We start from the raw sequence: 23,367 nt of genomic DNA, 5'->3' as shown, positions 1-23,367 counted from the left end.
ACAAAAAGAGATTCGTGACGTCACTCGTATCTGAATGATTGCTAATCATGCTTTGTAATTGATGGCTGAATACTTTTCTTTTGACAACGCGGACGACGGATTGTTGTTACTGGCTTATAACAATCGTTGTTATGGGATTCTTCGAGCGTAGATATTCATTAATCGCCTGCTCGACATCCTTGAAGTCATGCCGGCAGTCAATGAGTCCCAGTCGTTATCCTCCACGGACGAGCGCGACCAGACTGCACAAGTTACCCAGCCAATTGATGTCAACAATGGAGAGGATGCTACGCTCGAGTTTCAACCAATCCGCACGGCGTCTCGAAGCAGCGGCGTACTGCCGAGTGATTCCGAACATGTCTCGAGAATTGTATCTCGGAGACTCTCGAGTGTGTCTTCGCAAGGGTATCAAGATGCACACAAGACCGATATCCAACGGCTTGTGTCCAATATGTTTGGCCGCAAGAGACAGGAGAGCTCCGAGGAAGAACAGACGCGCCATCTTGGGGTTATATGGAAGAATTTGACAGTAAAGGGTGTTGGGCTAGGGGCTGCTCTGCAGCCGACGAACAGTGATTTCTTCCTTTGGCTTCCGAGATTTATCAAAGGATTAGTCAAGCGAGATTCAAGAGGAATAGGTGCAGGCAAACAGCCAGTGCGGACAATTCTACACAACTTTACAGTGGGCAACGTTCCTCCTCTGGAGGAAGGACTAGTATTGACGGTCATGCCAGGGTTGCGTACGTCCGGGAGAAATGCTGTTGCTACTTGGGAGGCCAGGCTCGGGCTGCTCGACGTTTCTGAAAGTGATTGGAAACCAGAGAGCTGGATATGAGAGTATTGAAGGGGATGTATCGTATGGCGGAGTCGACCCGAAGACAATGGCGGAAAAATACCGTTCAGAAGGTAAGCCCTATTTACTCTGATCCTGGAATTGATGGCCTGATTTGAACCTAGTGTCCTACAACCCAGAGGATGATCTGCATTATGCAACCCTAACCGTCAAACAGACGCTGTTGTTCGCATTGAAAACAAGAACTCCAGGAAAGGCCTCGCGAAACGAGGGTGAAAGTCGCAAAGACTACCAGAGAACCTTCCTCAGCGCGATATCTAAGCTATTTTGGATCGAGCACACCATGGACACAAAGGTTGGAAACGAGCTGATTCGCGGTGTGTCCGGCGGAGAGAAGAAACGAGTGTCCATCGCAGAGGCAATGATTACGAAAGCGAGTACTCAGTGCTGGGACAATTCGACACGGGGCCTCGATGCTAGCACGGCTCTCGAGTACGTTGAGAGTCTGCGTAGCTTGACCAACACTGCCAACGTGTCGACGCTCGTTGCCTTGTACCAAGCTGCGGAAAGCCTTTACGCATTGTTCGACAAGGTCATACTGATCGAAGAAGGCCGATGTGCATTCTTCGGCAAGACTGAAGACGCAAAGGCGTACTTCGAGAATCTCGGCTTCGAATGTCCGCCTCGGTGGACAACGCCTGACTTCCTGACCTCAGTTAGCGATCCCAACGCTCGGCGTGTGAAGCCTGGCTGGGAAAATCGCATTCCTCGATCGGCGGAGGATTTTGAGAGAGCCTATCTTCAAAGTGATGTCCACAAAGCTGCGCTCAGGGACATTGAATCGTTGGAGGAAGAGACGGCGAGGCAAAAGGAAGAACGCGACAAGTATCTTAATCGGGAGAAGCACAAAAACTACACGATTCCATTTCATCGGCAGGTGCTAGCTCTGACGGAGCGGCAATTCCAGGTCATGGTCGGCGACAAGCAATCTTTGTACGGAAAATGGGGGATGCTTGTGTTCCAAGCGCTCATTGTCGGTAGTCTTTTCTTCAACTTACAACCAACGAGGTACGATTTGACAGCGCACGCTATGGAAGATTCGTATGCGCTCATGCTGAATCATACAGTTCTGACGTATTCCCTCGCGGAGGCGTGATGTTCTATATCTTGCTCTTCAACGCCCTCCTTGCGATGGCAGAACTCACTGCCGCCTTTGAAAGCCGGCCGATACTGATGAAGCACAAGAGTTTCTGTTTCTACCGACCTTCAGCATATGCTTTGGCGCAGGTGGCTGTCGATGTGCCACTGGTTTTCATACAAGTGTTCATCTTCAACATTGTTGTGTACTTCATGGCCAATCTGGCAAGGACAGCATCTCAATTCTTCATCAGTCTGCTCTTCTTGTTCATTTTGACGATGACAATGTACTCATTCTTTCGCGCCTTGGGTGCGCTCTCTTCATCCCTTGATGTCGCCACCCGTCTCACAGGAGTTGCCATCCAAGCTCTGGTTGTTTACACTGGATACTTGATTCCACCATGGAAAATGCGTCCCTGGTTCAAGTGGCTCATCTGGATCAATCCAGTTCAGTATTGCTTTGAGGCGCTCATGACGAACGAATTTCACAACTTGAATATTCGTTGCGAGCCCCCGTATCTGGTTCCACAGGGCCCGAACGCCACGCCGCAGCATCAAAGCTGTCTGATTCAAGGCAGCAGGCCCGGAGAAACTTTCGTGAGAGGATCAGACTACACCGAGACCCAATTCACCTACACTCGGGCTCACCTCTGGCGGAACTTTGGCATCCTGATTGCGTGGCTGGTTCTTTTCGTTGCGTTGACTATGCTAGGAACGGAGTTGCAGAGGCCAAACAAGGGAGGCAGTTCAGTGACAATTTTCAAACGAGGGGAGGCACCCAAGGACGTGGCAAATGCCATCCGGAAAGGCACTCAGTCATCAGATGAGGAGTCTGGAGCAAAGGTTCCCAGTCAAGAAGACAGCGAACAGAATGAAAAGCGTGTAGATGGCATAGCGGCGAACACGGCAATTTTCACCTGGCAGCATGTCAACTACGTGGTCCCCGTTAAAGGAGGCCGGAAGCAATTGTTGCAGGATGTGCAAGGCTACGTGAAGCCAGGCCGGCTCACAGCCCTGATGGGCGCTTCAGGAGCTGGGTACAAATGTCCACTATGCCTGCCATGATCGACCGTCACTAACTTCTGAACATTGCAGAAAAACGACGCTACTCAATACACTTGCCCAGCGTATCACCACCGGCGTGGTCACGGGGGATTTTCTCGTCGATGGACGGTAGGAAATTTCCCCCGTAAAATAAACCTTCAATGATACAGTTTAACATATTGGTAGACCACTTCCAAAAAGTTTCCAGCGAGCTACTGCCTTTGCTCAGCAAATGGACGTGCATGAGCCAACAGCAACAGTTCGCGAGTCTCTTCGGTTCTCGGCCCTCCTTCGACAGCCACGAGAAGTGCCCATTCAAGAAAAGTACGATTACTGCGAGAAAATTATAGACTTGCTGGAAATGAGGCCCATCGCGGGGGCAATTGTCGGCGTCGGTGGCGAGGGACTCAACCAGGAGCAACGCAAACGGCTGACGATTGGAGTCGAGCTGGCAAGCAAGCCGGAGTTGCTTCTCTTTCTGGACGAGCCAACGTCAGGGTTGGACTCGCTTGCGGCGTACAATATTGTACGGTTTTTGCGGCGACTGGCAGATGCAGGGCAGGCGGTTCTGTGCACAATACACCAGCCGTCTGCGGTGCTTTTTGAAGAGTTTGACGACCTGCTACTGCTGAAAAGTGGAGGCAGAGTTGTGTATCACGGTGAACTGGGACATGACTCCCGTACTATGATAGAGTACTTCGAGCGGAACGGAGGGAAAAAGTGCCCACCAGATGCAAATCCAGCAGAAGTGAGTTTAGTCCATTGCCGTGATGTTTCAAGATAGCAGCTAACAACGGTCAGTACATGCTCGAAGTTATTGGCGCCGGAGATCCCAACTACAAGGGCAAAGACTGGGCTGATGTGTGGGAGAAATCACCCGAGTGCAGGGCTCGGAGAGAAGAAATTGAAGAGATTATTCGTTCCCGTCGAAACAAGAGTCAGAACGAGAAGACCCGGGATGACCGCGAGTTTGCCATGCCAATCTGGACGCAAATTTTGGCAACCACCAGGCGCTCTTTTGTTGCATACTGGCGGTCACCACAGTATATTGCTGTGTGTAACCTTTAGACTCTAACAGTAATTCGATCGCTGACAAGTTCTAGGGCAAATTCTTGCTTCACATATTCACCGGACTATTTAACACATTTACATTCTGGAAACTCGGAAAAAGCTTCATCGACATGCAGTCGAGGCTTTTTTCCGTTTTTATGACGTTGACCATCTGCCCACCTCTGATTCAGCAGTTGCAGCCGCGATTCCTGCATTTCCGCAACTTATACGAGTCTCGGGAGGCCAGCTCCAAGATCTACTCCTGGTGGGCGTTCGTGGTCAGCGCAATTCTCCCAGAAATACCATACGCCATCGTTGCGGGGTCGATCTATTTCAATTGCTGGTATTGGGGTGTCGGCTTCCCTCGGGACTCGTTTACCAGCGGCTTCGTGTACATGCTAGTCATCTTGTTTGAGCTCTTCTATATTGGGTTCGGCCAGTTCATCGCGGCAATGTCTCCCAACGAGCTGTTTGCATCACTGCTTGTCCCTGCGTTCTTCACATTTGTCGTCTCATTCTGCGGCATCGTCGTGCCGTTTGCGGCTCTGCCAGGCTTTTGGCGTGCTTGGATGTATTGGCTAACCCCGTTCACGTACTTGTTGGAGGCATTCCTTAGCGTCGTCATCCATCGCCAGCCAGTCCGCTGTGTCGAACGCGAAGTGGCTCGGTTTAGTACGCCGCCTGGGATGAGTTGTCAGCAATACGCTGGACCATTCATCCAGCAGGCGGGAGGATACGTTCAGGATGCTGGAAATGGGATGTGCTCCTTTTGCCAATTCGCGGACGGAGACCAATTTGTATGTTCTCTTACTGGGCAAGGAAGATGCTCTTATGAAATGCACGCTGATTCTCCTTCTAGGGCCGGAGCTTCAACGTGTTCTACTCACACAAATGGCGCGATTTTGTGAGTATTTTTAGTCTGGGGTAATTTAAAAGCTGGCTGACAGTGATCCCAGGGTATATTCTGGGTCTTTATCGGCTTCAACTTTGCCATGGTCTTCTTCTTCTCATGGCTCTATCTCCACGGTGTCAGCAGGGCAAAGAGATTCTTCAGCATACGAAAGGCTCGCAAGGCGCATGCAGGGTAGCCGAGTTGATGAGTGAAAGCTGTTGACCCGCTGGACATACTGTCTGCGGCACAATTCTGTTTTGAGTTGCTGTAATTGAAATATTCGAAATAATCTCACAAGTCCGAAGTTTGGACAGCCATCCAACTTCACGCGTGCTGCGCGCGTCGCGAACTAGTCGATATTACGACTCTGTGACCGATTGCGTTACAGGTAATTCGTCATCTTGATTACAGGCCGGATGGAGATGACATTGTAATGGATTTCTGCCTGGATTTCATTGGCGTATTCCCACAATGATCCACTGCTGATACGATAAATACCAGAAGCATTATGGTATCTAGATATAGTCAGTAATTTTGGTATCAAAATTTCCCGAACAGCACGCCGCTCCCTCATCCACGTTAAATCCGAGTTGAAGCTGGGAGCCCTCCAGTAGCAAAGCCGCCAGCGAGACACTGAAATACGTTTCTCCTTTTTGTATCTCTCTTGCGTTATCAATTGCGATCACTTCTTCATCCACTACAAAAGCAATATCAACTGCACGAGTAACTTCTAATCCCGCATTGGGTAGTGATGACGGAGCAGGAAGAGGCAGAGCTCTGGGAGCAGATTGAGAATCTTGCGACAGCGCTCGTCACAGAATCCATTTTGGATGTCCAGAGATATATCCTTAAACGATTGATTCCAACTATCCAAGAGAACCTTCCAGCTCAGTCATCCGATGATGATGATGATGATGATGATGATGATGGTGGTGGTGGTGGTGGTGATGATGATGCCCAAATGATGGACGTGGATGCTACTCCCTCGGACGTCGAGGAGTCTGGTGAGGAATGTGATGATTCCGAAGAAGACCCGGAAGGGATCAGAGACCTAACGGGAATGCGCCCCTCTACCTTTCATAAATTGGCACGGTTGTTGGCACTGCGTGTCCCTTCATTGGGTGCCAGAGCGTCGCAACGGGATGATCATCGAGCGAAAACTGCTGATCTTCCTGTATTTGACGGCTAAAGGCGCGTCATACAGGAATGCTGTCGAGAAGTTTCAGCATTCGTTGACCACAATGTCATCGTAAGATTCCCCGTGAGATCCGGTTTTGTGCGAAATTCGATAGCTTCGGATGTCCTGACAATGAAACCCGATAGAGTCTTTCATCAAGTCTTAGACGGCATTCTACCATATCTCGCGAACTGATCCGAACTCCATCGGCAGAATATAGCAAGAAGGCACTGGGCAATGATCCCGCAGCTAGGCCTTATCTCGATGGTTGCTTGGGCGTGTTGGGTTGCGCTCATTTCCCTCTTTGGATACCCGTCCGTGACCAGGCGCCTGCTTGGCGGAATCGAGATGGTGTATTTTCGCATAACGCGCTCGCTGTTTGTGATTTTAATCTAAACTTCGTCTACATCTGTGCGGGAATGGAAGGTTGCGCTGACAACTACGAAGTTCTTGACGCAGCAACTTCAAAGTGTGGTGCATTTTCGTTGCCACGGGGATGTTATTTTCTTGCCAATGCTAATTTTGCCCCCTATACGCCGCAGCTGCTGGTCCCCTACAACGATGTTCGCCACCGACTGGGCGACTTCGAGAATGGCGAAGATGGACTGAATAATATCAAAGAGCTTTTCAACATTCGTCATGCCAGGAAACGGACGGCGATCTGGCGAACGTTTGATTTGTTCAGGAAACGCTTTTCGAACGCTGAATGAGGTAAGAGATGGACTTCCACTCCCGACGCAGATTAGACTGGTTCGTGCACTTGCTGCGATTCATAACTTTATGAATGAACATGAGGGGTATGATTTGGACTCCTTGATGGTTATGAAAGTGAGGGGGAGTCTCAATTACCAGTCTATGATGAAGAGAATGATAACGACGATGAATTTCCCATGATAAAGCGGGACAACCACATGCTGGAAAAGAGAACTGAAGTGGCCAGAGCCATGTGGAAAGATTACCTCATGGAGCGGCGCCGGGACTTACAACACTCAGGCTCAGTGACATCGGTGTTCAGGGTTGGATGTTAGATTATAATCATTAATTAGTGAATGGGAATGGGCTCTCAAAATGCTGTGAAGCTCGACGTTTATCGAGTCTGTTGGAAGACTTTCATGGCCGGATAAAGTCCTCTTACCGCACCATTCTCTAGTCTTCAATACATCACGTCTTCGATGATGCGATGAACATGCATCTATTCCTACTCTGGAATTATACATTTGTCAGCCACGCCCGACCGGCGAACCGGTTCCTTTGGTACTACTGTTCCATTCAAAGAACAACACAATGGACGCTAATCCGAATATTCGTGACGTTGATCTAGACTTCACTGGGGCTGGTTTAGTCACCTAGCTAAATTGAACAACCCCGGTATATGATGTCTTCCAACTTCCCAAGAGCGCCCTTCAGCTTTGATTGCTGGGATTTCTCCGGGTGAACCAAGGATAATCCAATCCAAACGGTTTTCTGTTGGGCTGCAGTAGCATATCTCAGACGGCGCGTGGGGATCGCTCAAGTCCGTCTTCATCGTCGAAAGCCCCGTTGCTAGACACGGCGGGTGGTTAACGAGTATTTTCCAGAATTCCAGAGTCTTGGAAACTTTGGTCAGAAAGTCTGTGATAACAAGCCTTCGTTGTACACAACCAAAGTTGCCAGAGAGTTTAGCCCGTTGGTCCATTGTGAGAGTGTGCCCGTGTATCCTCGTTGACTCGTGCTTGTGAAAGACAGTTCTCCACACCGCCATGTCGCCAAGACAGGCTAAACGGATTTAGTGCATGAGCTGAATTTCTGATCATAGGGGGTGAAAGAGTGACTTGATTGGGCGACTCTGGCTCTGGGGCTCGATATGGTGCGTCATTGTTGGCTGCAAGGGCAGAGATCAGTTGGCTCTCACTCAGCTCTGCAGGAGAGGAAACAAATCAGAACACTCGGATGAAGTTCCCAATTTCCCCCCCGGTTGTCCGCAACCCTTGCACTGGATAACCTAGTTTAACCTACCCGCTAACACTTCTCTCTGGGATGGGATTGAAGCTTTCTCGGTGTGGGAACTTAGGGCTAACGATGCAACTTCCCCGTGTCGACAACCACGTGCAAGTCGTTCAGGAGATGTGGCCCTTGTGGGCTGTGGCCCATGCTTTCTCGCTGTTGAAACGAATTCCGGTAAGATCCTGATTCGAGTTCGCTAATCGCCTGCCACGTGCGTTCGCGGAATTTGTGACTGCCGACGGAGAATCTCGCACGGAAAGTCAAACATTCTGAACTATGATTGGGGCCGTTGGGGCGGATGGGCAGCTTGGGCTGAACAAGAAGTGGGCCAACCTGACTTGAATGGAAGCCAAGGATGCCAAGCAGACAAAGACTCGTTTTAGCTTGTGAAGTCTAAATTCACCCAGACCGCTAGCGGCTTGCCAGTTTTGTTCCTGGAGATTCCTGGAATCGCCCGAACAAGTCATGTGCCTTTCCCAAACAGGGCATTTAACGTGTACCATTCACCGAGAACAGCAATAAGCGTACTTGATTTTAAAGTGAATTAGGTAGGTTAAACGTTGCTTAACCACACCCAATCTTGATTTACCTTCATGACGGGGAAACCCTGGGCGAATCTCTGGCAGACGAAACATCGATGTCTAAAAAGATAGGCAGGCCGGGAGAATGACACACACACACTGCCGAAGTTAATGCTCTCAGGAGAACGTGGCCCAAGTTCCAACTCCACGACTTCCTCTAGTTAAAAAATTTCCAATGTAAGAAGGGAGATGCTTCATCCTCCGCCAATTGCCGCCTCTACTGTTGCTCTTCAGCCTTGTCGGAGCAGACCGATCTGTGCCTCGACACAAGGATGGGCGAAGTCCCGGATGGTGAGCATCAACCAGGGGCTGCCGATTCCACAGAGCCTTCTGGGAAAAACAATGAGGCTGTGGACAGCACGCCGAAGCCTGGCGCAGTCAAGGACCGCGTGTGTAAGTACTGTAAGCAGGCTTTTACGTCTTCCTCGCTGGGCCGGCACCTCGACCAGTATCTCTTCAACAAGAAGCCAGATGGAATCCATGATATTGAGGAAATCCGGCGCATCCGCAGCGCCATTACCCGGCGACAGGCGCGATCTTCGAACAAACACCGGGAAAATAATGTCGATTCTGCGCGCAAGGAACCTCAAGCCGCCACACCGGCGGATTCTAACGCGAGCTCCGGCACCGGTCCGGACGGTTCACACCATGGGCCGCGGTATTTTTTCAATATGCCCACTTGGCAGGCAACCGGCGTAATCAACGACGTTCACAATGCAGACGCGTCGCATAGGTCTTCTGTGGCTTCGCAGAACCCGCAGACGCAGTCGCAAACAACGACAAACCCCGCAGCCGATTACACCATTCGCGCTACCCAACCCGGCTCTTCTGGCTCTGAAACTGTCCGCGCTCTGGAGCTAGCACTACGGGAAGTTTTGGATAATGTCAAAGCTGCCGCGTGAGTAATAACTGTCAACGCCATTCAAAACAAACCTGAACACGAAGCTGACGTGCAATCTAAGGAGCCGAGTACGAGCATCTCGCCTTTCACCATTCGATTTCGATGTTCAGGCACAGACGTTTCCGTCGCTGGTTTTACAGCTGTTGCCCCTACCTCCCGCCTTATTCTCGACTCACCCTTTTGGTACCGCTTCTTCAATCCCGTTGGACCCACCGAGTTTCGCCCATGTCGAGGTCGTCCGAAATGCCCTCCGCGCTCGCATAGAGCAATGGCGGACGGAGCAATTGACAATACCCTCCCCAACCCCGTCGGACTCCCGCGAAGGGCTAGTATCCATGAATGATCCGGATGCGATCAATAGGAAAGCGCAGGAACATGAAGAGATTAGCACGCGACATCTCGACCTTGCCTATCAGCACTGGATGCTACTTCCACAGGACGTACGACGCGACACTTGGCAACTCGAGCTGATGCGGGCGTTCGCCCGCGAGACCGAGAAGCGTAAGGAGCTCGAAGAGCAGCTGGCGCGTGTTCAGCAAGAAGCGAATCAGCTGCGCGAGGAAATCCACAAGATTAACTCGTGTCAATGGCCCCGGGAATTTGCGCTCTTCCCGCCGGATATGCTACCGTTGTCGCGTGATGTCGTGCGGGAGCTGGAAGTGCGCGAGGGGGGCCCTATTAGCGCGGATTCGGCAAGGTGGGATTACGATAATGTGGTCGCGAAGTGGAAGCGTGTCGTTATGCACGACAAAGGCATGGGCCGTGTCGGCATTCCCAGGGACACTGATCGCCCTGCAAGCATTGACTCTACCAATGCTAGCTCTAATATTACAAATACAAATACTCAGCCCGGTGAAGGCCATAGCAGCCGGCCAAACGATTCACGCTCCAATTCATACTATGAGCCTCCTGAGAAGAGACAGCGACAGATGAATGGAGCATCAAGATACGATGGAAGAGAAGCGGAGAGTGACAGCCCGAGTGCAGCGGATGCCGGTGGTAACAGGGACGGGGGTTCTAATACTTGGAGTCCAGGCTCCGTGCAGGGGTTTCTAAGACCAAGCCAATCCATGCCGATGGTATCGAGCACTTTTGATCCAGCGACTACTTACACTGGATCAGGGATGCGTCCTATGTGAGACCAATCCCGACATCCCTATTAATCGAATTATTTGAGCTTACCTTGGCGAACAGACCCCAATCCTGGCTCCGTGAAGGTCTACCTAGTCATACGCCACATACGTCTAGCGGCTCATGACCTGCCTTAACCTTCTGCCGCACGTGAAATGTCACTCCCTGCCCGTTATCCACCCTTTCCGGAACACGCAGTCCTCTCTTTCCGCCGGCAGCTCCTCTAACCATGGGGGTCAGAAACACCATGCCAGGCGAACCTCGACCGGCCGGTCAGGTACACGGCATCGCGCAACTGCAGTCTTAGGATCTCACATTTCTGTTCATCATTGCCGCTCAGTACGAAAAGCCCCTCATGGCCAACCTCTATGCTAGTTGTTCCTGCGTCATCCTCTGCATCCACATCGCAATGTAGGCTGGCATGGTGATCCGCCGACGGCATCTATACAGTTGCAGATTCGGGCGCCGTCGTCGGGAAAGCATGCTGTCAGAGATGGGCAATTTCTGATGGCAAAGGCATGGCCGGGTCAATGTATTGATCTCTGAGTTTCAACCAGCACAGCCTCTTGTCCAGAAAGGTGTGGATGGTGAAGGGTCTGTGGGTCGAAGGATTGATGGGCTTGGTCATTGTTTGCCGCCTGCTACAACGAAGGATGCACTCTGACTGTCGACTGTTTGCTGCTGTGACGGGCTAGGAAAGGGAACGTCATAGTGCAGGGATGTTAGTCGAGTGTCTTCCGTTGGACAGATCTCGGTGCAGTAGGCAATCGAGCAACTTCTCCTGGACGTCAGAGGTAGTAAGGATGGGACTATTCAGAGATCTACAGGCGTTAGCGAGAATAAAGCGTAGACTGTCTCCAAGCACATATTGAAGCAGGGAATTCTCAACCCGAGACCAGCCGTGCTTTACAAACAGGGTCAATCCCAATCAACTTCCCTAGGGATTCTGTGTTTAGTCCCGTATACCTGACATATCGAATGCGACGCGTAGATCCTGACTCGACAGCGAGTTCGCGACCTGGACGAGGCGGAGGGGTATCCGGATCCAGTTTCGTCAGGTCAATGATGGTGGGATCGCAGTCGATCTCGGCGACGTCGGTGTGTTGACAGGCAGCAAAGCGTTTTCCGATGGAGCCAGCCGAGAGGCCTTTGGCTCCTGCCCATGGTAACGGAGTTTGATGATGGAGGAAAGGATTGCAGGAATGCGATTCGTCTTAACACTAAATGACGTAGGCTGTGGTTTGCTTGTGGATGAAACTGCGAGGGGGGGGGGGGGGGGGGGCTTAATTCTCTACTTCTGTTGCCGTGATGCACATCACCGTCCTGACTGTCATGTAATCTGCATTGTTTATCCTTATCTACCCTGTACAGTAACTGAGTAGTCAGTTATCCACCGTACGGTCGTTCCGAATGGCCATTGGAGCCCAAATTCACGAATCCCTCGCAATCGGATGAAACCTCACCGCCCACAGACGCGTTTGTTTGTGTACAGACACAAAAAACATCAAACATCTCCACCACTCATCGTTCTCCTTTCGAGAAATTTCTTCCTCCTCATTCGGGCCGCGCGTGCCAGGATGAACTGCTGTTGACGAGGGAACCATCTTTGATTACCTTTCCGCCGTGTTCATTCCCGCAGGTAGTTGTCGTCGGACCATCCTTCGGTACTCGTACTCCTGCCACTTTTTCCTCCCTGAACCACACAATCTCGGCGTTCCCGCAGTAGCTCTTAACCACCATGGAGAATTACGAGAAGATTGAGAAGATTGGCGAGGGTAAGAGACGGCATTGATGCGGAAAGACCGTCGTGCCGGTTTTTACTGACAGGCTCTTCCGCCACTAGGTACCTACGGCGTTGTGTACAAGGCCCGGGACCTCACCAACAATCGAATCGTAGCCCTCAAGAAAATCCGTCTCGAAGCCGAAGATGAAGGCGTTCCCAGTACGGCAATCCGCGAGATCTCGCTTCTCAAGGAAATGAACGACCCGAATATCGTGCGTCTGCTGAACATCGTCCACGCTGATGGTCACAAGCTTTACCTCGTCTTCGAGTTCCTCGATCTCGACTTGAAGAAGTATATGGAGGCCCTACCGCCCAGCGAGGGTGGTCGTGGGAAACCCCTCCCGGATGGAACAATCACACACCGTCCAGCACTGGGCGAGGCCATGGTCAAGAAGTTCATGGCCCAGCTGGTGGAGGGTGTTCGGTACTGCCATAGCCATCGGATTCTGCACCGTGACTTGAAGCCGCAGAACCTGTTGATTGATCGCGAGGGCAATCTTAAACTTGCCGATTTTGGCCTTGCTCGTGCGTTTGGTGTTCCCCTTCGGAGTTATACCCACGAGGTCGTCACGTTGTGGTACCGTGCGCCCGAGATCCTCCTTGGCGGTCGGCAGTACTCGACTGGCGTTGACATGTGGTCTGTGGGTGCGATTTTTGCCGAAATGTGCACTCGCAAGCCTCTGTTCCCAGGAGATTCGGAGATTGATGAGATCTTCAAGATCTTCCGGTACGTATCTGCCCAATGCTCGCGGATTCGACAATAACTAATGCTGTTTAGCACTCTCGGCACTCCTGACGAGTCGATCTGGCCAGGTGTGACCTCGTACCCCGATTTCAAACCGACGTTCCCAAAATGGAAGCGCAATCACAACTACGCGTTGGTTAGCGGTCTCGAAGAGGCTGGCCTGGACCTCCTCGACATGCTTCTCGAATACGATCCCGCCCGTCGAATTTCTGCGAAGCAGGCTTGCATGCACCCTTATTTTGCCAAGGGGAGCAGCTACTACTCGGGCCGCGCCGCACGTATGAACCAGTCGTACTGAGGGGGCGGCTGACTGGCGCGCTGCATTCTTTGCGTCCTACATCACTGTGTGAGGCCCGTGCCGGGGCCCCTACATGATGTCGTCCTTCAATTCTTTTCTTTTGCATTTCCTTTGTCATTCTGGTACCGGCGTTCGCATATTGCTTTGTGGTTTTGCACTGGCGTAGGTTATCCTAACGTGACATGATTGACTATATGGGTTATGGTTCAGCATTGAATGTACAGCTTTCACTTAATCCGACTTTGAATTGCCTGGTCTGTAGGTTTTATGTAGTGGATGTGTGGAATCAGCCGAGCCAAAAACATCAACTGGCATGCCAAGCGCTGCTTATCTTATCGCAGCATAGTTGCCAACTGAAGTAAGATAATTTACGCGTCCCGGGAGCCAGCGCGAAACGAAGCAGTACCAGGGACGATAACAAGGACCTAGGCGAGTACTCAGTTCGCCAGCATCCCATCGACGCATCATGGGCCCACACTATGCGCCTCATCGCAACCTCTTCACATGCCAACTATTACGCGAGAACCTCGTGTCACCTCTTCCATGATCTGAAGTCTATCGCGGCGGCGCGTCGAGCTTGTCATAGTCCACTAATACCATGGAATTTTTCAATTCGGCGCTTTGCGTCGGCGACGATTGAGCCACGCTTTCAGAAAGAGATTGATGTGCTTGCGGGTCTCAATGGGGCCGTGAAATTGGGGTGTGTGTGTGTGTTTCCATTTGGTGTAGCGTGCTCTTACTGACCAAAAAAATACACAGGGTGACGCACTCGCCAGAGGAAGGTTCCAATGTTCTTCTGTATCTTCCCCCGGGGCCGATATCATCGTTACGTAGAAGAGATAATGGCTCGGACACTGCATCGGGAATCTCTACACCCGAGAGAATCCTGGCGGAGATGACAAAGTCTACCGTCGTAACGATCAACTATCGCCTTGGCCCTGTATCTGCGAAGAAACGCAAAGCCGGCAAGCAAGAAATGTACCGCTATCCCATGCCTGTCCACGACACTCTTCTCGGCTTTGACTGGGTCTTGGAAAATTTGCAACCAACGTACATAAGTGTCTTTGGCAGACACGTCGGCGGTTCATTGGGCTTGATGCTCGCATTGACAGAAGCCAAGCAAGTGAGATCAGTGGCGGTTGTCGAGCCGATTTGCGACTGGACAAGCTTGGACGATTTTTGCACTGTTGACCCCAAAAAAGTTGATCAAGTCCTTGCCAGGATCAAAGAGAGTGACTCTACTATAAGGTTGGATACGGAAAAAGAGATGGCTTTGGCGGAATCTGTAGCCAAGATCAAACGAAAATCCCGGCGAATAAAGGCTCCGGCACCGCCGGATCTCGTACCGTTGCTAGAAGCGCGGGAGCAATTGTTCGACACGCCTTCGAGATATTTCGATTCTTTTGCATCGCCGCTCCTCTTTCTACGATCACCTGGGAAAGACGCCCCCAAACGGTTCCCGAAATACCTGACAGGTCCGGAGTACCCTGTCCCAGTTCTGGAGAAATTGGATCCTCTGGACGTCCTAGAAGACGTGCTGCAGTTTGATGAAGAGATAGCGGATGAATCGGAGATAGTTGTCCCAGAGCAACCAGAAACACGAAAGAAGCCAGCACGACACCGAAAAAACCTGCTACGATGGCCGCCATACGGACTAGACTACGGCAGCAATGAGCCTAGCTGGAAACGCAAAGGCATCCGGCGGTTGGAGGTCACATTGCCCTGGGTACATGTATATGTTCACAGCAGCAAATCTGAGCCGCTTGCTGAATCAGCAAGCGGTCGAGAAGAGCAATTGGCAAGTTCGCAAGATCGGAAGGCTAATAATATCCAAGAGACCGTTCTCGCTCGCCAAGCAGATGAGATGGTGTCTGTCATGCGGCGAGCATGTTTCTGGGGCCGAGAGGCAGGACATGGGGAAAAACGCGTCCGTTTGACTAGACTGAGGAGTGGTGCACTGACATACGATTCAGCGGATGATCTGTCGGTGGTGACGGAAGCTGGAGAGTGGCTACGAACGGCGATCGAGGGAAAGCTTGAAGATTAGTCAGTTCATTGGACAGAATAGTTCTATGCTGTCAACGCACGAGCCTGCTTAGACAAGGAAATATGATTATGATACGTCTAGGAAGCAACAATCGACAATGAAAAGATTTGACTGGTATAACACATATAAGTACTCATAGAGAACGCAATCACACCTGCGCATCACCTCTCGCAGGGAACTTCTGCTTGCCAGTGAACTCGATGTCATTGATCGCGCATCCTGTCCGTCCATCATCTATCACCCAAACGCTGGTTTCACACAGATGATGAGCCATCGTACCGTCAGGACTCATGGACTCGATCCGCTTCTTGTACACGTCCATATCGAATGACGCGCTGGTATCCTCGCTACAGCATGTTTTCGCAGCAGTAGTCTGCTGGCTGAATCGGGACGGCTGGGTGGTTGAACGAAGCTGCGACCAAAAACCCCGCAATCCGAGCTTCATGAGTGGACGGAGGTTAGGGAGGCAAGCGGCGACGATGCCCACGGCGGCTTCGAGGCACGTCCATGCCGCAGCAGGCACTTCGTTGTCTATAAATTGCGTTGTCAGCTCTGTGGCACGAAGTTTGCGAAATCCGGTTCTCACAAGTGACGTCCGGTCCAACTTTCATAAGGCGGATCATAGCAATTAGACGGAAAATGTCAAATATTAGCGTTCTACAGCAGGCGGCGTTAGCGAAAAACAAATTGGCTGCATCAATCAAGTAGACATACAATCCTCCAATAAGGAAAACCCCCGACAAAAGCGCCTTCTGGACTCTGGTGATGGGCAATTCCCAGATAATTTTCATGGGCATGACGAGGATGACAAAGTCCGAGATAATGTTGGGGATCTGTTGACCGTAGTAGAACTTTGTCATATCCACACAAGCTCCTTCAACTGTCGCATCCCAAAATCTATTCACGGGAATGCAAAGAAAGCCGTTGATTGTATACAGGATCAAAGTCCAGAGGATGACGAATGCGGCCGTCGCCTTGATTGCAATAACCATGTGCGTGACGGCAAAGAGTCGCCTGTAAAGCGCCAGGATGGACAGCTTGATGAAACAGATGCAACCGGAGTAAACAAAAGTGTTGGACCAGTTTATCTAAGGTATCAGATTAGGACAAGAGTGCTGCCGTCTGTGAAAGATGCTCACCATACCTGGAAAAATGTCTGGACATTCTTTTCTGGAATCAAGTCTATATGCGATCCAAGGCCGTTGCGCATAACTGAAGAATGAATGGTCAGTTAGAGGCTCTAATTTCACCGAGAAGCTCTTGAAACCCACGAATTGCAACTCCAATGGAGCATCCATACTTGAAGAGCTGACGAATGATCCATCAATATCCACTTGTCGTCTGCCCACAGGAGATGCAACGTACCAGCGCGATAATGATCAGGTAGTCATCCAAGTACAATCGATTGCCACTGACTCTCCTCGCCAGGAGACGCAGCCCAACAGCAACAGTTGACAGAAAGAAGGCAAATATTAATGCGATCGTTATTGAACGACGCAGTGCCGGGTTTGGGTGTTTGAAGTCACCTTCTTGCCAGGTATCTGCACCAAATGCCATGATTCCTATGGGTATGGGACCGGCTGAGCAGAATGGAAGAACTCAGACTTGAGATCCTCTGCCATCTTGAGTGCGATTAATATATTTTGCCATAGAGGAATGTTTTTTTGGACGTGTCCAACTTGTTTTTGGTAAAACTTCAATAGAAAGTTCTCCCTTGCTCTTTGTTCCTCTTTTCGTCCAGTCTGGACAAGGTGGGAGCTTGGAAGTTGACATGTATTATCCATACTATTTACAAGGGCCAGTCGCGTATCACCCCGGAATATGCACCTAGTTATCCGTTGATTAGTCTAATCTTCGTCTCACCACCCTCACTTGGACGGCAACATTATTTTGGCGTTGGACGCCAATACCTAAAAAAGCTCGACCTGCAGAGTACAAGATAGGGCTGCAGCTTCGCTGCGCTTGCTGACCCCAACTTATGGCAAAACTTGCACAATGGGTCATCCGCTTCAATCGATTGCACAGTGAGATCAATATCAGTCGACCCTAAAGACCCTGGACAAACAATGTGATCATCACGTGACCCGCAGTGAGATGCGTAGTCACTGGGTAACCCAGAACAGAATAATTGGTGCTGAAGTGGACCATTAGGATCTTCTGCGAAAATCTGACGTGATTGGACAGCTTAGACTTGACAGCGTTTTATACTTCGCGGGGACGGTTAGGAGCTGGACCCTGTGGGTCCAAGACGCCATCATTCGCCCAAATCCCTGGACCCTGAATCTAGAAATCGAGAAAATCGTTGAGCAAGTTGCGGAATATCTGTCAGGCGGTGTGGAGCGATACAATACCATTTCCATACAAAACGTTACATCTATGTATCATTTCAGTCTCCATCTTCTACACTTTCAGTCTTGTCATGATCCTTCATATTCATATTTTTGGCAGCGCTCTCCAGCCTGCCTTCTATCTTTGCTACATGTTGTCTTAGTTGTCGGACCCAGTCTCATGTATATATATGAGTTCAGATTCCAGGACATCTGGGGACAAGTAGAAAAGCAAGAGAACTAGAGAAAGAATTACAATCAATACATTCCTTATTTCGCAGTTTCTTGACACGGACCGCTCCAGAATAAATCCCAGTTTTTCCCGACAGTTATGAGCCCGGTGAGGCTCTGAAGTGCTCATTGAGTGATATTGCTTACCTGCATTGACAGGAGAGAGCACTTTCCACCACTGTTTTTGAAACCGCGGTGTACTGTTCTACGGAGCCATTAGTGTTTAACACCTTGTCGAAATGGCGTCCGTTGTGAACACCTCGGTTATTCTGAAGGGGAGCTCAAACTGGGTTGACTGGTTTGAGCGGATCCGTGAGAAGGCAGAGACATACGGCGTATGGGAGTACATTGACCCGTCCGCCGATGATCGAGACGCTCCAACCCTAACTAAGCCGGAGTATCCTGCTCCGGAAGATATCATCCCTCAAGCCGTCGCTGAAAACCGAGAACCAACATGGCTTGAGAAGGAGCGGTTGAAAGCAGCGCAAGAGAAATGCGCTTTCGCTATCCAAGAATACCATACCAAGGAGAAACGTCTCATTGAGCTAAACAAGCTCATTCTTGATACTATTAGTCCATACCTCCATATTCGAATTCGAGGAGTCACCGACGTTCGACAGCGTCTCAAACGTCTCAAGGAGCACTGCGCGCCCCTTGATCACGATTGAGAGAAGATGATCGAAGCAAAGATCGCCACCATTGAAAAAGGCCCGAACCGAAAGAATCTTGATAAATGGCTCCAGGACTTCGAAGCCATTATGACTGAGGCTCGACAAATCGGGCACACCGAAAATCACAAGGCAGTACGGATGTTCTACAACTGCGTGGAACATCTTTACCCTGATGACATCCGAGATATGAGACGAGAGTTGATCCGGAAATCATTCAAAGACTATCCAACTCTGGAAGAAGTCATCACCGACTTCCAACGAATCCGGACATTCTACTCGTCCGATCGCAATCGGTCCCCTTCCCCAAAAGAACGCCTTGGATCCTTCGCGACACTTGGTGCCCGAAACGAGAAGGGCCAGAAGAATTCTAGCGAGACACGTCCTGGGAAACAGCCTAAGGGGAATCTGAAGTGTGTCTGCGGAGAGAAGCACTTCTATTCTCAGTGCTTCTATTTAAACCCCGACATTGCTCCCCTTGGATTCAAGCGCGATCGGAAAATTGCCGAAAGGATCAACGAGCTTCTCGCTTCAAATGAAGAACTTCGTGAAAAAGTCGCACGGGCACAGAAGAATTCGAAACGCTCCTCGAAAAAGAAGCGTAATCAGCCCGAGTCGCAACGCTCAGAGGAGTCGTCACCGCTCCTTGTCCATGCGACTATGCAAGTGTCCAATTCGCTAGCAACGTCTCAACATGCGCTGAAGGACTCGTTTATCCTTGACACGGGTTCTAATGTCCACATTTGTAACAATCGATCGCGCTTCCTCGACTATCAGGACGATGCCATCACACAAGAAGTATTCGCTGGAGCCTCCACGCCGCGACCCTTAGGTCGAGGTCGTGTTCAGATATACGTCAACGGGCCTAATGGATCTCGCCGGAGTATGGTTCTTTCTGAAGCACTATACATACCCGATTTCCATACGAGCGTTGTTTCAGTGACTCGACTGAACACCTCCGGTGTCTTTTTCAACAATCGGGATGATACACTTGTACATGATGGCCGCACTTTTTGTCATCTTGAGCGGCATCATGGACAGTGGGTTCTTGAATATAATCCAATTAAGGAGTCATATGACATCCCGATTGCATCCCACGGAGTTCAATCATCGCGCACACGTCCAATACTCCGAGGAACCCCATGGCAGTGGCATATCCGCCTTGGACACGTTGGAAAAGAAGCCATTGAGCATCTCTCCAAGGCCTGCGAAGGTGTCGAAATCACTAAGGGAGGCCCCGACATTAGCTCTTGTGAAACCTGCAAATTTACCAAAGCACAACAGAAAATATCCCGTGTCCCAATGTCTACAGGTCGAAGGCCGTTCGAACGCTTCCATCTTGATTTGATCACTTTGAACGAAGGAATTGATGGAAGCAAATACGTCCTGCACGGTATCTGTGACTTCTCTCGATTCGTCAACTCTGAAACATTAGTTGCAAAACGACTTGCGCGACAAAAACTCCAGAATATGCTTGCTTACATTGAGCGTCAATTTGGTCAACAAGTTCGAGTTATTCGTTGTGACAACGAGACATCCCTTGAGCCACTGTTCCCATATCTTCGCTCGCTAGGGATTCAGGTTGAGACGACGTCAGCTGGTGCTCCTTCACAAAACGGCCTTGCTGAACGTTCTGGGGGGGTGCTGACAACACGTATGCGAGCACTCCGGATTGACAGCGGTTTGCCTGAGAATCTATGGCCACATATCCATGACCATGCAGTTTTCCTCATCAATCGAACACCGACCAAAAGCCTTGGATGGAAGACTCCATTTCAAGTCCTACACGACGCTGTCGGGAGGCCAGAGAAGCCGTATTTAGGAAATCTCCGCGCCCTGGGTGCAGCAGCTTATGTCCGCACTCAGAATATTTCTCGAAAGAACAAACTCGACCCACGCGCCACAAAGCAGTACCTTGCCGGGATCGAGGCATCAAACATTTACCGTGTCTGGAATCCCAATACTAACGACATTTCAAGAGAGCGCGACGTCGAGTTTGACGAGTCGCAACGATACAGCGGGGTAAGACCGTGGGTAGAATCCCTTATGCGAACTCATGAACCTCCGATGGCTCAACCAGAAGTCAATGATGAACTGAGCGAAGCTTCAAATGATGAAATTCAATATCGCCGTCGACGTGACGATGAATCTTCTTCCGGACGAACTGTCTCCCAACCCCCTGTTTCTGGAGCCCCCTGTGAGAACGATAATGCGAAAGATCTCACACCGGATGATATCCTTCAGCAAGACCTTCAGAATACAATCAATGGCGCGGCACCAACACCAGGAGCATGGCCAACGCCGGATGCGACACCAGACCAAACTCCTGAACCAGCAGAGTCGCGCATTTCCCAAATCCCTTCAACCCCCGAGCCATCAAGTCTGGAAAATTCCTCGGAAATCCATGGATCAGTACACTCGAAGCTCAAAACAAAGCGCCAACCTCGATCGATGGCCGGGATAGACCCCTCGAACATTACTGAAGGGAAGAGGAAGCCAAAACCCCGGAAGGACAACGATGATTACATTTCCATACAATTCGCATCCTTCATGGCTGGAACATTTGAGAACCCTTCTCTTCACCGAAGCCAGCTTCCGCCTCCGCCCAGGCACTACGGTGAAGCCAGGAAACATCCATTCTGGCCAAATTGGAAGAGAGCCATGGATGAAGAACTGGGTGAATTAGATCAACGGGGTGTTTTTCGTAAGATTCGTCGACCTCGAAACGCCCATATCATACCTTTGAAATGGGTGTTCACGTACAAGTTCGACGACTCTGGACACCTCACAAAGTTCAAGGCTCGTCTATGTGTACGCGGGGACCAGCAACCCTTCAACTCACTAGACACCCGGTCAGCAACATTGGCACTACGCTCATTTCGCGCCATTATGGCACTCGCTGCTTACTTCGACCTGGATATCGATCAGTCGGATGTGACCAACGCATTCGTCAACAGTAAGCTTGATGAACTTGTGTACTGCGAGCTTCCCCCTGGGTACAAAGAATCAGGTTTCTGCCTGATACTTCTTATGGCGCTCTATGGACTTCGGCGTTCACCACTCCTTTGGTTCAAAGACCTCGGCGCACAGCTACGACGCCTTGGACTGATGCCTGTTGGTGATGAAACATGCATCTATTCCAATGGTCGCGTGATTGTTCTTTTCTATGTCGATGACATCCTTTGGATTTCTCATCTTGCCCATGCAGAAGAACGCCATCGAATTAGGCAGAGCCTCGAACAAATCTACAAGCTCCGCTTCATGGGAGAAGCAAAGTACTTCCTCGGAATTCGAATTGTTCGTGATCGAAGCGAGCGCAAACTATGGCTTTGCCAAGATTCATATATTGATAAAATTATCAATCGCTTCCATCTCGGCGGAGCCAGAACTCCAAAGGTTCCGTTGACGAAACTTCTTGGACCTGCTTCATCTTCAGCAACTCGAAATCAACTTAAAGAGTTTCAGCAAAAAATAGGGTCTCTCATGTACGCAGCGGTGGCTACTCGACCTGACGTGGCCTTTGCAGCGAGCCACTTATCCAGATTCTCCATGAACCCCGCAAGAGAACATTTGGATGCGGTTGACATTGCTCTTCGATATCTTGATGCCACTCGATATTTTGCTCTTGAATATGGCCCAATGAAAACTCACAAGTGCTTCGAAGCATACTCTGATGCCGCATTTGGCGACAATCCCGACCGACGAAGCACTGAAGCCTTTCTTTTCAAGCTGTTCGGAGGATCTGTCGACTGGAGATCTGGGAAACAACCAACAGTTTCAACTTCATCAACCGAAGCTGAACTGCTCGCTCTCGCCACTGCAGGAAAAAACCTCATAGCTTGGCGAAGATTCTTCCATCAGATTGTTTTCGATCCTGAACATGATCTCTCTATCGCCACCGACAATCGCCAGACACTGCGGCTGTTGCTCGCTGAAACCCCTGAACTGAAAACTAGACTTCGGCACGTTGACATACATCATTTTTGGCTTCGTGAAAAAGTGCAAGACGGAACCATCAATGTTCACTGGATGCCAGGGGAGAAGCTTCCCGCAGATGGGTTGACAAAACCTCTGCCAGCCCAAGCTTTTCAGAACTTCCGCGAACATCTTGGACTGGTGGATATTAAAGACAAACTCTCCCAGTGACAGGCTTCCGAGCGCTGGGGGGGTGTGTCAGGCGGTGTGGAGCGATACAATACCATTTCCATACAAAACGTTACATCTATGTATCATTTCAGTCTCCATCTTCTACACTTTCAGTCTTGTCATGATCCTTCATATTCATATTTTTGGCAGCGCTCTCCAGCCTGCCTTCTATCTTTGCTACATGTTGTCTTAGTTGTCGGACCCAGTCTCATGTATATATATGAGTTCAGATTCCAGGACATCTGGGGACAAGTAGAAAAGCAAGAGAACTAGAGAAAGAATTACAATCAATACATTCCTTATTTCGCAGTTTCTTGACACGGACCGCTCCAGAATAAATCCCAGTTTTTCCCGACAATATCTCATTGTTTCTGGAGAATAGTATGTTCATGAGTTATCTAACGCTACGATAGAACCATGCCATGAAACCGCA

General features: G+C 50.2%; 7 protein-coding genes across 7 annotated transcripts; 6 read left to right on the top strand and 1 right to left on the bottom strand.

Moving 5' to 3' along the window:
- Positions 1-187: 187 nt before the first annotated feature.
- Positions 188-5,112, top strand: VTN49DRAFT_22 (uncharacterized protein; the record flags this gene model as incomplete). Its single annotated transcript, XM_069409898.1, has 10 exons — positions 188-682; positions 735-906; positions 958-1,861; positions 1,921-2,967; positions 3,026-3,103; positions 3,161-3,722; positions 3,776-4,027; positions 4,078-4,821; positions 4,884-4,928; positions 4,981-5,112. 10 exons carry the CDS (start codon positions 188-190, stop codon positions 5,110-5,112), a joined length of 4,431 nt encoding a protein of 1,476 aa, XP_069272717.1.
- A 555-nt stretch (positions 5,113-5,667) lies between these two features.
- VTN49DRAFT_21 (uncharacterized protein) lies at positions 5,668-6,288 on the top strand (the record flags this gene model as incomplete). The annotated part of the gene is made up of 3 exons (XM_069409787.1): positions 5,668-5,920; positions 6,045-6,165; positions 6,240-6,288. The coding sequence occupies 3 exons, from the start codon at positions 5,668-5,670 to the stop codon at positions 6,286-6,288; spliced, it is 423 nt and encodes a 140-aa protein (XP_069272716.1).
- Positions 6,289-8,929: 2,641 nt separating this feature from the next.
- VTN49DRAFT_20 (uncharacterized protein) lies at positions 8,930-10,816 on the top strand (the record flags this gene model as incomplete). Its single annotated transcript, XM_069409676.1, has 3 exons — positions 8,930-9,555; positions 9,620-10,693; positions 10,753-10,816. The coding sequence occupies 3 exons, from the start codon at positions 8,930-8,932 to the stop codon at positions 10,814-10,816; spliced, it is 1,764 nt and encodes a 587-aa protein (XP_069272715.1).
- A 1,611-nt stretch (positions 10,817-12,427) lies between these two features.
- VTN49DRAFT_19 (uncharacterized protein) lies at positions 12,428-13,515 on the top strand (the record flags this gene model as incomplete). The annotated part of the gene is made up of 3 exons (XM_069409564.1): positions 12,428-12,464; positions 12,533-13,199; positions 13,251-13,515. The coding sequence occupies 3 exons, from the start codon at positions 12,428-12,430 to the stop codon at positions 13,513-13,515; spliced, it is 969 nt and encodes a 322-aa protein (XP_069272714.1).
- Positions 13,516-13,994: 479 nt separating this feature from the next.
- Positions 13,995-15,562, top strand: VTN49DRAFT_18 (uncharacterized protein; the record flags this gene model as incomplete). The annotated part of the gene is made up of 2 exons (XM_069409453.1): positions 13,995-14,215; positions 14,275-15,562. 2 exons carry the CDS (start codon positions 13,995-13,997, stop codon positions 15,560-15,562), a joined length of 1,509 nt encoding a protein of 502 aa, XP_069272713.1.
- A 148-nt stretch (positions 15,563-15,710) lies between these two features.
- Positions 15,711-17,119, bottom strand: VTN49DRAFT_17 (uncharacterized protein; the record flags this gene model as incomplete). Its single annotated transcript, XM_069409342.1, has 6 exons — positions 15,711-16,093; positions 16,149-16,219; positions 16,277-16,650; positions 16,707-16,774; positions 16,834-16,870; positions 16,928-17,119. The coding sequence occupies 6 exons, from the start codon at positions 17,117-17,119 to the stop codon at positions 15,711-15,713; spliced, it is 1,125 nt and encodes a 374-aa protein (XP_069272712.1).
- Positions 17,120-18,359: 1,240 nt separating this feature from the next.
- Positions 18,360-22,934, top strand: VTN49DRAFT_16 (uncharacterized protein; the record flags this gene model as incomplete). Its single annotated transcript, XM_069409231.1, has 3 exons — positions 18,360-18,731; positions 18,792-21,744; positions 22,282-22,934. The coding sequence occupies 3 exons, from the start codon at positions 18,360-18,362 to the stop codon at positions 22,932-22,934; spliced, it is 3,978 nt and encodes a 1,325-aa protein (XP_069272711.1).
- Positions 22,935-23,367: the final 433 nt, after the last annotated feature.

This window comes from Thermomyces lanuginosus (assembly GCF_041956635.1).
Source record: "Thermomyces lanuginosus strain ATCC 200065 unplaced genomic scaffold VTN49scaffold_1, whole genome shotgun sequence".
Taxonomy (NCBI): Eukaryota; Fungi; Ascomycota; class Eurotiomycetes; order Eurotiales; family Trichocomaceae; genus Thermomyces; species Thermomyces lanuginosus.
This window is presented reverse-complemented; position numbering and strand designations above follow the sequence as displayed.